The 14,977-nt window shown below is 41.1% G+C and overlaps 1 protein-coding gene across 13 annotated transcripts in view; it reads right to left on the bottom strand.

Moving 5' to 3' along the window:
* Positions 1-14,977, bottom strand: part of CADPS2 (calcium dependent secretion activator 2) — an 852,012-nt gene that overhangs the window by 757,922 nt on the left and 79,113 nt on the right. For all 13 annotated transcript variants that reach the window (XM_077471987.1, XM_077471989.1, XM_077471994.1 and 10 more), the window contains exon 3: positions 4,238-4,570. In XM_077471987.1, the coding sequence (XP_077328113.1) occupies positions 4,238-4,570 (333 nt within the window). The remainder of the gene's footprint in view (positions 1-4,237; positions 4,571-14,977) is intronic.

Here is a 14,977-nt window from a genome sequence, read left to right as displayed (position 1 = left end):
CAAGGGCCATGGTTTAGAGATCCCTGCTTTAAATGAACAGGATCTTTTTTTTTTTGGGGGGGGGGGGGGGGTGTAAAACACATTAAGGGTAGATGGCTACATGAATGTCCGCCCTTACTCCAGATGGCCATGGCCAGAAATGCTTGGGGGGTTTTTTCATCGTGCTTTCTCAACAAAAAGCATGGGGACAAGAATGGATGGGTGTGCTTTGCTTTCAATGTTAAAAATTGCATTTTTAGTTTGTGGTCCTCAGATGCAGTAGAGATCTGCTGTACTTTGTATCAGTAAAGGATAAGTGTCCCCCATTGTGATCCCTTACCCGGCATACCACAATTTCTAGGTTACTTTACCTCAAAGCGGAGTGCCACCCGTTTTTTTAGTTTATTAAAAGTCAGTAGCTACAAAAAGTGTAGCTGCTGACTTTTAACACACTCACCTGTCCCATGGTCCAGCAATGTGGCCGCCTGGAGCCTCGCTCCTTTCCTCTGCACTGTCATAGCAAATGTGGGCACCGGGCCATTACAGCTAACGTCTTCATGGCGGGGCAAGTCACAGGTGTTTGTTGCCCAAAAAAAAAAAAAAAAAAAAAAAAAAAGATCCTGTTCCTTTAAAGCAGGGATCTCTAAACTATGGCCCTTCAGTTGTTGCAGAACTACACGTCCCATGAGGCATTGTAAAAATCTGACATTCACACACACATAACTAGGCATGATGGGAATTGTAGTTCCTGAACAACCGATGGGCAATAGTTTGGAGACCCCTGCTTTAAAGTATGAATAACCGCACAGTGCTTGTGCTGTGTAATTTGACCTTGTCACTTGAAATACCTGGCTCTTTAATAACATCTAATTAGGGGATATTTGCCAGACACGAGAGTGAATGGCAACAGCATCTGGCGAGCTTTATTTCTGAGAGTGGAATTGGCTCAGATCACTTTTGGTGAATCAACGAGATTTTGTTTTATTTTTTTCATCACCTTAAAAAGGGATTGTAAAGCGGGGTTTTTTTTTTTGGTTTTTTTTAAACACAAACATGTCATACTTCCCTCCACTGTGCAGTTAGTTTTGCAGAGTGGCCCGGATCTACCTCTTCTGGGTTCTCTCAGCGGTGCTCCTGGCTCCTCCTCTCAGAGTGTCCACGTCGGAGAAGCGTTTTCTTAAGGTGGGCACCCGTGCGGATGCGCTCCAGAATCCAACATCTGTATCCATTCACAGAATGCAGGACTCTGCCTCGGCGCCACATCATTGGATTTGATTGACAGCAGCCAGAGCCAATGGCTGCGCTGCATCAATCTATCCAATCAGGACATGAGACACCAGCTAGAGCTGGTATGCTCGTTCCTGGCCAAAGAATGACGGCGTTCAGGTAAGTAAAACGGGGGGGGGCTACAGAAGTTTTTCACCTTTATTGAATGCATAAAGGGGAAACACCATGAGGGTTTACAACCCCTTTAAGTTGGACTGTATTACCCTATTGATTTGCATATGTTGGAACATTTTTTTGGTATATGCCATATGGACACATATGGGCATTTTAGGTTGATAATTTCACTAGGTTAATATTAATTTAGTGCGTTACTGTGGAATTATTTGCCTCTGTTTCACAGTGACATTTGTTTCACCTCATTTGAATGCACAGATAGGCGTTTTGCATTAGCGCAGCGTGCACACATATACTTCCCATTTACTTATGCTATCGGCTTAAGAATTACAAATACCTAATGTTGATTGAGGGAATTTAGTGGCTTTAAATAGTGGTGAAGCCTAATGGTTGAAATTATACAATATACTGTGATCCTCTGTCTACTTAAGGACCCCTTTCACACTAGTGCACTTAAAAGAAAAAAAAAATGCACATTGTGTTTTTAGAGCACTTTTGGTGCCCTCGTTTCCCCGACTCCCAGCATGCAACTGTGAAATATGAACATGTGATTTAAATAACGCCCCAAAAGCAAGGGCTTTTAATGCACTCAATGACTAACAATGGAAGGTGTGCTTTTCAAAAGCACAAAGATGCACCATGCAGGACTTTTCAAAATGCATCGCAGCAATGTGAATTACATAGGACTTAATGGAGAATAATTTTTTTTAGGTTCTTTCCCCCTATTCCTAGAATGCCAGTGTTCTATCGAGAAGTGCCTCGAAAAAAAATGCCCCCAATTGGTACTGCACATGTGCAGACCCAACGTCACACCAGCTGATATACTGATTAGCTGCCGTGATGTCAACAGTGCATACGCAGATCGTCTGAGGCATTATCCGACACTATGCAAACAGTGGGGAAACGTCTCACTGTTGCGGGGCATGTTGAAGGGTGGTTTTGTATGTGTTGCAACCTGCCCTTAGACACAGCCAACACCTGACGTTCAACAGACCAAAGCCACCCTCCCCGCAACACTGACCAAACCTGCCTATCAGTACATGGAAAACCCGCCCCGCAACAGCAAGGCACAATCTGACAAGTATGTTCTCTATCCGCTGTTTGCATAGCTTTGAATACTGCCCATCAAAAAACACCTCAGACGATCTGCGCATGAGCTGTGTTGACATCACGCCAACTGATGACCATATCAGCTGGAGTGATATTTGGTACTGCGCATGCGCATCTGAGACATTTTTCAACGGGAGGCACTTTGATAGAACACTGGGAGTGCAAACTGTCACATTTGCTTGTGTTCCCAAACTGTCAAACCATCAAATGCCTAATGTCATAACTGATCACATGTGCAGCAGCAGAACAGACAAAAGCCGCTTCCTTGGCTGTAAAGGACAGGCGTGTTTAATTCCGATTCAAGGCTGTCAACAGATCAGCCTCTACAAACTAGGCAGTGCCTGAAAATAGAGAGCAACTGAGCATGTGCAGAGAAGGGTGAGACTGAATACTGCATTTTAAACAGTATAGGCACCCATTTTTAATGTTTTACATAACTATACCTGCAAAAGGACCAGCATGAAGTTATCTAGTAGGACTTCATTTTCTGGCTAAAGTTCCACTTTAAGTGTCCAATGGATACAGTCAGGGCATACACTCAATGTTTCCAATCAATGCTGAGAGTAAAAATTTGACAAATTCCTAGACTACAGAGAGAGGTCTGGGAATCACAAATAGCAATGAATAGATTCTGATGACTCTTACTAATAACTTATACTGAATAATACATCAACCAGTAGAAGCAAAATTCTGAGTGGCTGCAATCAAGCAGAATTCAGAAACCAGCAGGGACAGATTTAATTTACCTCCATAATAAATTAAGTTGTCTAGCACATGCAACTCACAATTGCAAAACATTTAAGTACATGTCACCACAGTGGATATCTTATATAGTTGCCAAAAATATGACGAGAGGTGAAAAAAAATTTACAGTCCACAGAATTGTAGTTTTTCAAAAATTTATATCAAAAACAGTGTCACAATACAGCATATATAGAAAGAAAAAAAAAATCTGAAACAGAACAAGTCACATCTTGAAACATCCCCCTTTAACCACTATGTACAAATCCCATTTGGGCCATGCTGGGCAGTTCCTATATATAAATAAATGCACATGCAAGATAACGGCACTGCAACCTAATCACGCAGTCAGGGCCGGCAAGCGCTCTCCGTTTCCACTTACCGTGTGTGACTTGCGGTCTCCACCCCGCAACACAAGTGTCCTTCCAAGTAGATAAAATCAGCAATCAGGTGAGGATGAATACAATGGGGGTTATTTACGAAAGGCAAATCCACTTTGCACTGCAAGCGCACTTGGAAATGCAGTCGCTGTAAATCTAAGTGGTAGATCTGAAATGAGTGGAAGCTCTGCTGATTTTATTATCCAATCATGTGCAAGCTAAAATGCTGTTTATTTTCCTTGCATGTCCCCCTCAGATCTACAGTAACTTTATTTCCAAGTGCACAGTGGATTTTCCTTTCATAAATAACCCCCAATGTCTCTTTATTTCGTCCAATTACCCATGTTCTCAACAGAGCCAACACTAATGCGTTTCAACCTATCAAAGCCTTATTCATAGTTAGGTAACCTGGTTGCCAACTTTATCTACATGGCAGTTTCTATGTATTGTATAGTTTATAACGTTCATTTAAACTGACCAAAAAAAATAAAATAAAATAAAAACTTTGCAATCTGTTATCTTGTCCCGTTCTATGGTGGTGCATGCTTGGCATTTCCATGCAATATATAGTGCCTTAAATGAAAGGAAAACAATTTGAGAAATACAGCTGAACAGTACAAACCTACCTGGCAAGCATTGTATAACAATTGGTGTTCTAGTTTCTTTATTCCCAAGATCTGCTGAAACATTTCATAAAGTTGTTCTTTACTTAGTATGAGTTCAGACACAGCACTGAGTGCCATTCTGTTGGGCTGCTTGCGAAGATCCTCTTCTCCTCTGTAAATGGCATCGTATTTTGCAATCCAAGAGCTCAAAACAGTTTCTTTGCTTAATCCATCAATTTCTGGCAAACTGCGTACCCTCTTTTCAATGTTCTTTTTAAAAACTTCTCTGAAGTCATTTGAGGAACATCCTCCACTGTGTACCATTCTGGCAACCCGGTCACTTTTCAAGAAAACCTGTTTCATGTAAAACGAAAAAAAAAAAAAAAAGTTCGTTTTTTTCTAAGTTTATAAAGCAAAAATCTTAACCTTTTTTGGTTATAAAGACAGACAGATCCACCTGCCCACAGGCATTAAAGGGCACCTGCCTGGGCACAAATATGGAAGTCACAATTTCTAGCTGGTTTTTAAAAGGTGTAAGCTCTAGAGCTGCCACATGTATCCTTGTTTCACTACTTGGTGGATTATGTATACAGGTAAAGTACACATCACTGGTTGCATGTTTGTTGTGGGTCACGGCTCATTAAGTATTAAAACAACGATAAGGATGACAGCTCTAAAAGTTGTACCTTCAGCCTCAGTTCACACTATATGTGGAGCAAATTCGCTGCCATTCCATACTGCCTCAAAAATCGCAACCCGTTAATTCTAACCAATTGCGGAGTGTCTATGCCTCTTCCTGTCCCTGCGCGCTGTCTGCTGGGACACACACGGGTCCCAGAGACAGCGTGGACAATTACTATTGCGCTGCGCAGCTCGTGCATGCGCAGTCGGGAACCAGGAAGTGAAGCCCCCAACTCTTCACTTCCAGATTCCCTCATCTAGAATGGTGGCGGCAGCAGCCGAGAGATCGATAGGCCTCGGCTGCAGACATCGCTGGATCCTGGGACAGGCGAGTGTCCATTAAAAAAGTCAGCAGCTGCAGTATTTGTAGCTGCTGGCTTTTAATATTTATTTTTTCACAGTGAAATCCCTCTTTAATGTAAAATTGAAAAGATTTTAAATATATAAATCTCTGTACAAGGGACAAATCCAAACCGCAATATTGTATGCATGTGATCCGTTGGGCCCATAGATGGCACTACATTAAAAACATGGTTCTGTGATTGACATCACTGTATGGGCTCAGGAATACTTCCAAAAATCACTGTCTGTGTACACAGATTACCCCGTGCCATCCAAAAAAAAAAAAATCAAAGTTAAGCTTTATCACGCAAGAAGAAAACATATCTGAACACGATCCAAAAACACTGTCATCTCTGGGCCAAAGTTCATTTAAAATGGTCTGTTGCAAAGCGGAAAACCATTTTGTCTGTTGCAAAGCGGAAAACCAATTTGATATACTTCTTGGCAACCATAGTCGTTATGTCCTCCAGACTAAAGAGGAGAGGGACCTTCTGAACTTTTTATCAGCTCAGTTCAAAGCCTGCATCCCTGATGGTATGGGGATGCATTAGCAGGTTGCACATCTGGAAAGGCACCATCTTAGTTTCTACAAACTAATTTTTTTTCTTTCACTGATGTGTGTGGATAAGGCTGCACTGATGACCAGTGCCCTAATTATCATAGTAAATGATGTGCTGACAGGCTTGCTGGTTAATTGTTTTTGTTCCCTCCCACAGACACAGCGTAGAAGGAAAGGAATGCCGATTACATGGTAATCACATGTAAAACGAACTTGCCAGTTATCAGCTGTGTCCAATCACAGCTAAAGGGCTACTGTGATTGGCCCTTTACCAGGATCTGTGATCAGCCGTGTCCAAAAAGACGCAGTGGTAACAGAGCATGGCCGATGCATGCCGCAGCAGGCGAGCAGGGTTCTGGGAGAGTGTTTATGAACTTCATCCCAGAACTGGAAAACCTGTCTTTTGGCTATATCTCAGTCAGGAAATGGTTAACGAACAACTGTACTTTCTCACTTCAAGACAGACATGACCGTTTCACATGCTTGTTGGCAGTTTTGGTACCCATTCCTTTTACTAAACCGATTCTAGCTCAAAGCAATAAACCAATGTCTCAAATACAATGTATAGATGTTATATGCTATGCAAAATTCAAGTGGTATTCAGTCCAAAAGCAAAAATTTTAATATAGCGCAGTTTACCATACATTAGATGTAGTGGCTGCATTTGTTTTTTTACTTTTTCCACTCTTTCACCTGGTTATCTGGTTAGTAACACACCCCCTGTATCAACATGATTGTTGGGTTTAATACCACTTCAAAGTTTTTTTCTTCTCAGTGCATATTTTATAAAAACTGGCCACAAGACTAATATGCAGACACCACAAATAAAAAAAAAAAAAAAAAAAAACTTTAACCTTATTTACCCCAAAGGCTCTGAATCCTAAGGCACTAGTATGCAAATATAAAACAGAAGGTGGAATGCAAGTGGAGACACAGGAGGTGGAAGGGGACAAATCAGCCCTTGCCATAGCTTGAAAGTGTTGAACAATGAGCATTAGAGCACCTTGGGAAGCATGGTTCCTAACGCATGGCCAGTTTTAAAAAGCTTGTACTGTTAACACACATTAAGAATCAAATATCAGGATACTGCACAATTACTCATTACACAAATAGTGCAATGAAAAAAGTATTCAAACACCTCGACATTTTCCACATTTTGTCACATTACAACCAAAAATGTAAATTTATTTAATTGGGATTTTATGTGATAGACCAACACAAAGTGGGACAGAATTGTGAAGTGGAAGTAAAATAAAATGTTTTTCACATTTTTTTTTTACAAATAAATATCTGAAAAGTGTGGCATGCATTTGTATTTAGCCCCCGAGTCAATACTTTGCAAATACAATTACTTTTTGGGTATGTCTACCAGCTTTGTGCATCTAGAGAGCGACCTTTTTGCTCATTCTTCTTTGCAAAATAGCTCAAGCTCTGTCACAATGGATGGTGAGCGTATGAACGGCAATGCTCAACATGGACTAGCTGCTAAAACAACCAGGACTAACATCCTTACAGCAAACTGCCAGCGGAGCTTGTACCCTATCACCACACACTCCAGGATTTTTTTTTTTTTTTAACTTTGATTGACTTTACCACTTTATGAACCTGAAAACCAGTAAGTTGGCACCTCCAAACCCCCCCCCCCCCATTTTTTTGCTTGTATACCGAAGTTATGGATACCCTCTGGAGGATGGCTGCCTTACCTGCAAATAGATAGTTACTGACTTTAATGAGCCATTTAAGCTTATATTGCACCATCCTAATAAGACATTACAAAAATTGGAGTGCCGGAATCCCTACCTTTCTTTTATAATGCTCAAGTCTTGCCACAGATTCTCAATTGGATCTCGGTCTTGACATTGACTGCGATTCTGAATATGCTTTAAATCTTAACCATTCCATTGTAGCTCTGGTTGTATTTTTAGGGTTGTCGTCCTGCTGGAAGGTGAACCTTTGCCCCAGTCTCAAGTCTTTGGCAGACTCAAAAAGGTTTTCTTCCAAGATTGCCCTGTATTTGGATCCATCTTACCATCATGAGCAGCTTCCCTGTGCCTGCTGAAGAAAAGCATCGCAACATGATGCTGCCACCACAATGGATGGTGTGTTCAGGGTGATGTGCAGTGTTAGTTTTTAGCTACACAGCAAAAGTTCAATTTTTGTTTCATCTGACTAGAGCACCTTCCACAGGTTTGCTGTGTCTCCCACATGGCTTCTCGCAAACTACAAATGGGACATCTTATGGCTTTAGTCTTGCCACTCTTCCATAAAGGACAGACTTGGAGTGCACCACTAATAGTTGCCCTGTGGACAGACTCTCTCACCTGAGCTGTGGATCTTTGTAGCACCTCTAGCGTTATCATTGGTCTCTTGGCTGCTTCTCTGATTAATGCTCTCCTGGTCCTGCCTGTCAGTTTAGGTGACTGGCCATGTCTTGCTAGGTTTGCAGTTATGCCATACTCTCTCCATTTTCAGATGATGGATTAAACAGTGCTCTGAAATGTTCAAAGCGTTGGATTTTTTTTTTTTTTTTTTTTTTTTTTTTTTTTATTATAACTTAACCCTGCTTTAAACTTCTCCACAACTTTATCCCTGATCTTTGTTGTGTTCCTTGGCCTTCATGATGTGGTTTGTCCACTAAAAGGCTCTCCAACAAACCTCTGAGGGCTTCACAGAACAGCTGTATTTATACAGAGATTAAATTACACACGTGGACTCCATTTACTAATTAGATGACTTCTGAAGGCAATTGGTTGCACTTTATTTTAGTTAGGGGTATGAGAGTAAAGGGGGCTGCATACAAATGCATGCCACGTTTTTGGCTGTAACATGACAAAATGTAGAATATATATCAAGGGGAATACTTTTTCCAGGCACTGTATATGAATATGGCTACTTTTTCTATGTGAAAATATAAGTTCTTACCCAAGAAGGAAGGGGGGGGGGGGGGGAGTATTTAAAACTAGGATAAAATGTTAACAGCATGGAGCTCATTTCTGTCCAAGCATTTTACACAATGTTCCTGTGCATTTCTTTTGAAAGCTTCAAAAATGAATACATTTAGGATTGCTCTGCAGAGTCCTAAAAAGCCCTAGTAGTAATTTAAGTACAGTACTGGTTGTATAAAATAAAAAAATTAAAAATAAAAACACATGGAACATTTGCAGATAAAGGTTTAAAAAAAAAAAAAAAAAAAAGTTCTCTTTTCAATACTGCACATAAACACTTTACACGGATTTTTTAAATGCCAACTCCTACATGAATCTTTGGATTGAAGACAATAGCCCAGAAGAATTAATAAACCATGCAAGGAACAGTACAGCATTTTTTTCAAATTATAGAAATGGCAGAAAACACTTATATTGCAGAAAAGCAAACATCAAGGGTGTTTACTCTGTTGAATGTGGCTTTCATTGCCATGTCCTTGCCGGGATTATTGCATTTTTTACTGCAAGGAGACCTCAGAATAATTCTGATACCAGCACACAACCCAGGAGTGTACTTACTGACTGATAAATGCAGTGGATTATGAGGAGGGGGGGAGGGGGGGGGGGACATTTATAAAATATTACCAGAGCTGCCCTAAAAACAGCAGTATCTGGCATAGTAATATCATACACTATCCAATGCGACAGATTTGTCAAATCATCCATACCTTCAACATTCATGCCCAATGAAGACACCAAACAAATCCATAAGCAAAAATGGCCAGCACACAAAAATCTATACTTTACTGGAATCTGTTAAAAGCTGAGTTGTATTGTTTGGTGTGCAAGCCTTTTGTTTAGGAGTAACAAAGACAGGTGAACTACAAAATGTCAAAGCCCTACCTCTTTATAAAGGCTACATATGCCAGTGAAGGGGTGCAGGCAAAATTTGACAAAGTGTGGGGAGGCTGGGTGAATGATGCATCTACTGCATCAGAGTGAGAGCTGTCTCTTTGAATATGCGGTTCAGTTGTTTATCAATACTGTAAAACTGCATGTAGTGCTTCAGGTTTATAAATTTGATCGGGGATAGGCATCTGTCAGTATTAGATGCAGGGTTTATCTGAAGAGTTGATTGTATATCTGGATGCCAGTGTCGGTTGCATACAAAAATTCTGAAAAGAAAATGACTGTGGAAATGTAGTTGGCTTTTCTCCCAAGATAGGCTTTTCTCCCAAGATAGTCCTTTACTGTTAGTCAGGGCCATGCTGTTATTTGACCCGTATGGGGTTTTTTTTAGTTTATATTTTCATTTCTTTTTTTGTGTCGGCACTTTACAAGTGTCATGTTTGTGTTCAGTTTAAACTTTTTTTTTTTTTTTTTTTTTATTGAAAACACCCCACAAGGCTTCTTGCAAATGCTTCAGATAGAGAGGAGGGCGAGGTAAAATAAAGATTCATTGCATTCTACATTTCTGAAACTTTTACAAATATCAGATATAACTATACAGTACCGAATACTGTCTCTGGGGGGGGGGGGGGGGGGGAGGAAGTAGGTACTCATTGGTGTTCTATATATGAACACTGGGTCTACTTGTGGATGTACATGTCTGCAATTGATACAGCCAAGACCTCCAAGGATGTCGTCACAAAAGCCCAAGACTAAAAAATCCTGGGAGCATTTTTTTTCTAGAGCAGTTCAATATTTCCTGTATTGCTTTGGTATTTTACAGTCTTTACACCACAAAATAAATTTAGAGGAGCCTGGAGGAATTATTCAGGGAAATGCAAGAAGTCCCTACCAACATTTTTCTGGTGAGATAGCCCTTTAAAATGACATGGATCAGGAAAAAAAAAAAAAAAAAAAAGAAGGGCTTCCATTTTGGTAACTTTAGGAGCACATTTTGGTAGTTCTTAATAGTGACATTTAGAAAGCATCTTAATTCACCAAATTCAAATATAATTACTTGTACTTCACAGATTAATACTTTCAATTCATCCTCTACGACCTCTATAAAAAGGTGGGCAATAACTAGGCAAACAGAACTGTGTCAAAAGGCCCAACAAAACAAGGGTAAAAAAAATAAAATAAATAAAAAAGTTTCAGCACGCTGCTGCAAGCAGCGTGCAGCCAAAACCTGCATCTATAGTAGACTGTTCGGTCCCCGGCATTAACCGGGGGCCCGCATGGGACAGGGCAGAGGGCTCTTTGCCTGTGCATTTTCTCTCCTTTCTCTCAGCAGGGCTATTGGTGCAATATCCCTTAGCAACATGCCGTCATTGGAGGAATTTGGCGGGCTGTTTCTTCGCGCCTATGACTGCTTATATAAGCCGGACGCTACCTCAGCTTCACAGCCACCTGAAGAGGACCAGTTTGCGCTCAGGTGTACAGTTAGAATGGAGTCTCTCCTTCGTCAGCTTCTGGAAAAAGCAGAAAGCTCGGGCGGTGAGGAGTGGCTGAGGCACTGCTTAGCTGAAGACCCTCCTGCTTTTTCTTCTCTCCCTGCCTGTCTGACGCCCATGCCGAACATTATGGAGGAACACAGGAATTCTCCTTCAGCTGGCAACTCCCGCATACCTGTAGGAAAAGGAAAGAAGCAGAAAAAGTCGGCAGCCCCTGCTGTTCCTTATTCTAAGGAAGATTCTTTCACTTCTACTTCTCGTTCCAGGTATCTTAAAGATGCTGCAACTTTATCCTCCTCATCCTCCATTCCAGAAACCAGCGCTGCAGCTCCTTTGGGACAGAATGCTGTGTCAGATATTCCGCCTGGTGAGAATCCTGTTTCTTCTTTACCTGACTTAATTGTTATCCTTAATTCATTAGCAAATGCTTTTACTAGCCTGTCAGAAGGGGAACAAGGATCTCCCTCTCCCTCTCTCATTGCCAGGGCTCTGTTTGCAAGCGCTGGCAGTTCTTTTCAGAATAGACAGCAATTAAACAATGTTTCAGTTCAAACAACTATCCCTGTACAGGAGGCACTGCCTTCTGGTACCTTACAAGGGGCACATTTATTTGGTGCAGCTCAGGAGACACAGCCTTGTGGGTACTCCTATTAATACTATGTCAGGTGTACAGTCTTCTGGTACTTTTTCCTATAATTTGCAGCCAGGTGCACAGTATTCTGGTGCAGTGTCAGGTGCTCAGTATTCTGGAGCGATATTACAAAATCCTGTTAATCATTTGAATATTAGTACTGCTCCCCCTATTGGTGTAAGGAAAGATGTGCAGCCTTTGCTTGCTTCAGGTGCACAAAATATTGGTGCTTATCAAGATGGTACTGGATTGCAGCAGTCAGTCACTGCGGATGCTTTAAAGGTTGGCCCTGTCTGGAACGCTATGCGTTCGCAGGGTAATTTTACTATTCCTATGGAGAAACAGTTTAACCCTTTAAGAACTCAGAGCACTTTAGTGAATACTGGTGGTCTTTTACAGCCTAGTTCTTGTAATAATACACCTTGTCAAGTAGCAGAAGCTTGTATGAAAGAGGCGCTTCCGTGCGAAATCTCCCCGTTAGGTTTTCACTTGTCTTCCTCAGTTAAGGAGAAAATTTGGAGAGGAGAATTTGTTGATTATCCCTCCTGCCTTCTTCCAAATAATTTCTCTTTCTAAATTAGACAAGAAATCAGAGGAGCGTTCAGAAGATAGGAGAGCAGTACCTAGAACATTCCAGAATTGGCTTCAAGCATTCTGTATTTTCGCTTCAGTTGTGGGTGAAAAATTTCCAGAAAAATGTTCTGGGCTATTTCAACATCTAGACATTGTTGCTGAGGCCTTTAGGCATTTCGGGGGTATTTCATGGTTTCATTATGATGAGAATTTCAGGCAGAAGCTGGCGGTACACCCTTCTCTACGTTGGCCTTTGGTTAAATCTGATGTTGCCTCCAAAACCGCAGGTGCAATTCAAAGCACCCAACTCTACTAATTCATTTCGCAAAGGTTTCTGCTTTGCATTCAATGAAGGACAATGCAGATTTCTGGCCAACTGTAGATACAAACACGAGTGCTCATATTGTACAGGGTCACACCCGGCTTGTAGACGTTATCGAAAGGCCTCTGCCATGTCAGGTCAGCCTCAATCCAGGGATGGGTTTTCAAAAGGCACAGACAACGGTGAAATTGTCAAACATGCTTCCTTGGCTAGAAATGTATCCAAACACCAGGATGGCGGAGCTGCTTTATAGCGGCTTCAAGCATGTTTTTTTTAGTCCCAGGTTTTTCTGGGTCTGGCTGTAAGTTAGTGGACAATTTGCGTTCGGTCTTTTCACACCCAGAGGTTGTTAGGGTTAAAATTGAGAAAGAACTAAGAGGGCAGGATTGCGGGTCCGTTCTTCTCACCCCCTTTCTCCAACTTCAGAATTTCTCCATTGGGCGTAGTTCCCAAAAAAGAGCCAGGCTCTTTTCGCCTAATACATCATTTGCTGCTGGCGAGTCTCTTAATGATGAGGTTGCCGATTTCGATGCTTCAGTTACGTATTCTTTCGATGAGGCCTTGGTTCTCCTTGAGCATTTTGGAAGGAATTCATTAATGGCCAAGGCGGATATTAAGTCTGCATTTCGTTTACTCCCAGTACACCCGCAAGGCTTTAGTTCTCTAGGTTTTCATTTTAACGGATATTTTTATTTTGATAAATGTATGCCAATGGGCTTCTCCTTATCTTGTTTTTACTTTGAGGCTTTTTCTTCTTTTCTTCAATGGGTAGTGTCTGTGGTGCATCCCAGTGCTGGTTATATTCATTATCTAGATAATTTTCTTTTCATAGGTCCACCTGAATGTTCTGTTTGCTCTGATTCTTTGTCAGCCTTCTTTGATATTTGTGAAAATTTTGGCATTCCCCTTGCCCAGGAGAAGACAGTGTTTCCATCTACTAGTCTGGAATTTTTGGGCATTGTCAGATTCAAATGCCATGGAATTCAGATTGCCTCCATCAAAGCTTTTCAAGATTAGGTCGCTAATATCCTCTTTTCTATCTAGACGGAGAGTTCTGCTTAAAGATGTCCAATCTCTATTAGGCTTGTTTGCTTTTGCTGCAAGAGTAATTCCGGTAGCTAGGATTTTTTTCTCGCCGTTTTGCTAGGGCTACAAAGGATTTAAAAAAATCCTCTCATGTTACCATGTCAAAAGCCATTAAAGATGATTTAAAGGTATGGGATGAGTTCTTTGTTAGGTTTTAATGGATCAACGGTATGGCAGAAAGAATTTATAGACGATTTTGAACTAGGCCTTTTTACCGACGCTTCAGGTTCTATAGGCTTTGGTGCCTTCCTGGCAGGTCATTGGTGTGCTTCAAAGTGGCACACATCTTGGAGGATTCCTGACATTGCGCGTAACCTAGTCTTGTTAGAATTATTCCCAGTAGTGGTGGCGGTAGTTATTTGGTGTGATTTGTTTAAAAATCGGAGAGTTTTAATTCACACGGATAATAAAGGTGTCCTATTCGCGATTAATTGTTTATCTTCCAAGTCTGATTTTGTAATCAAATTGCTTCGTTTTAGTTCTCCATTGTATGAAATATAATATTTGGCTTAAGGCTAAACATTTACCAGGTGTAAGCAATAGCATTGCAGACTCGTTATCTCGTCTTCAGTTTTCCAGGTTCCACGAATTGGCTCCGGAGGCAGACCCAATTGGCTCCCAATGCCCGGAATTCCTCTGGGGCTTGATTTGGGATTAATCTCCGCCAATTTAAAGAACTCTGTTTCACTGAGAACATGGGAGGACTATCTGAGAGCATGGTCGAGATGGGATAGTTTCTGCTCTACATACAATTTAAGTATTGCCAGTTGTAATGCTTACACAGCTCTGTCTTTTGTTACTTTTTTAATCCATTCTAACCTTAGTGCAGCTTCTATACATAAAATTTTGGCCGGTGTTTCCTTCTTTCTAAAATTTTTTGACCTTCCGGTCTTGTCTTCTTTCTATACAGTACGTCAGGTATTGAAAGGTTTTAGGCGTTCCCATTTGGTTAGAGATGGTAGGAGACCCATTTCTATTGATCTTTTGGTTAAATTAATTCAGACTTTGCCTTCAGTATGCTATTCCCCTTATGAAATTTTATTTTTTAACGCAGCTTTTTCTTTGGCATTTTTTGGCGCTTTACAGCTGGGTGAGTTTTCCGCCTCAAATAAGTCTTCATGCGCTATCCTGTTAGATAGTGATGTGTTTGTTTCTTCAGATTCTATCACTATATGCATCAGAAGATCAAAAACCGATCAGGTTGGGAAGGGACGCATTATTAAGTTGGGTCGGGCAGGGTA

This window comes from Lithobates pipiens, unplaced genomic scaffold (genome assembly GCF_037356315.1).
Source record: "Lithobates pipiens isolate NorthernLeopardFrog02 unplaced genomic scaffold, aLitPip1_a1.2 Scaffold_8, whole genome shotgun sequence".
Classification (NCBI taxonomy): domain Eukaryota; kingdom Metazoa; phylum Chordata; class Amphibia; order Anura; family Ranidae; genus Lithobates; species Lithobates pipiens.
The sequence above is the reverse complement of the archived record's forward strand: the minus strand, read 5'-3'. Positions and strand labels throughout refer to the sequence as shown.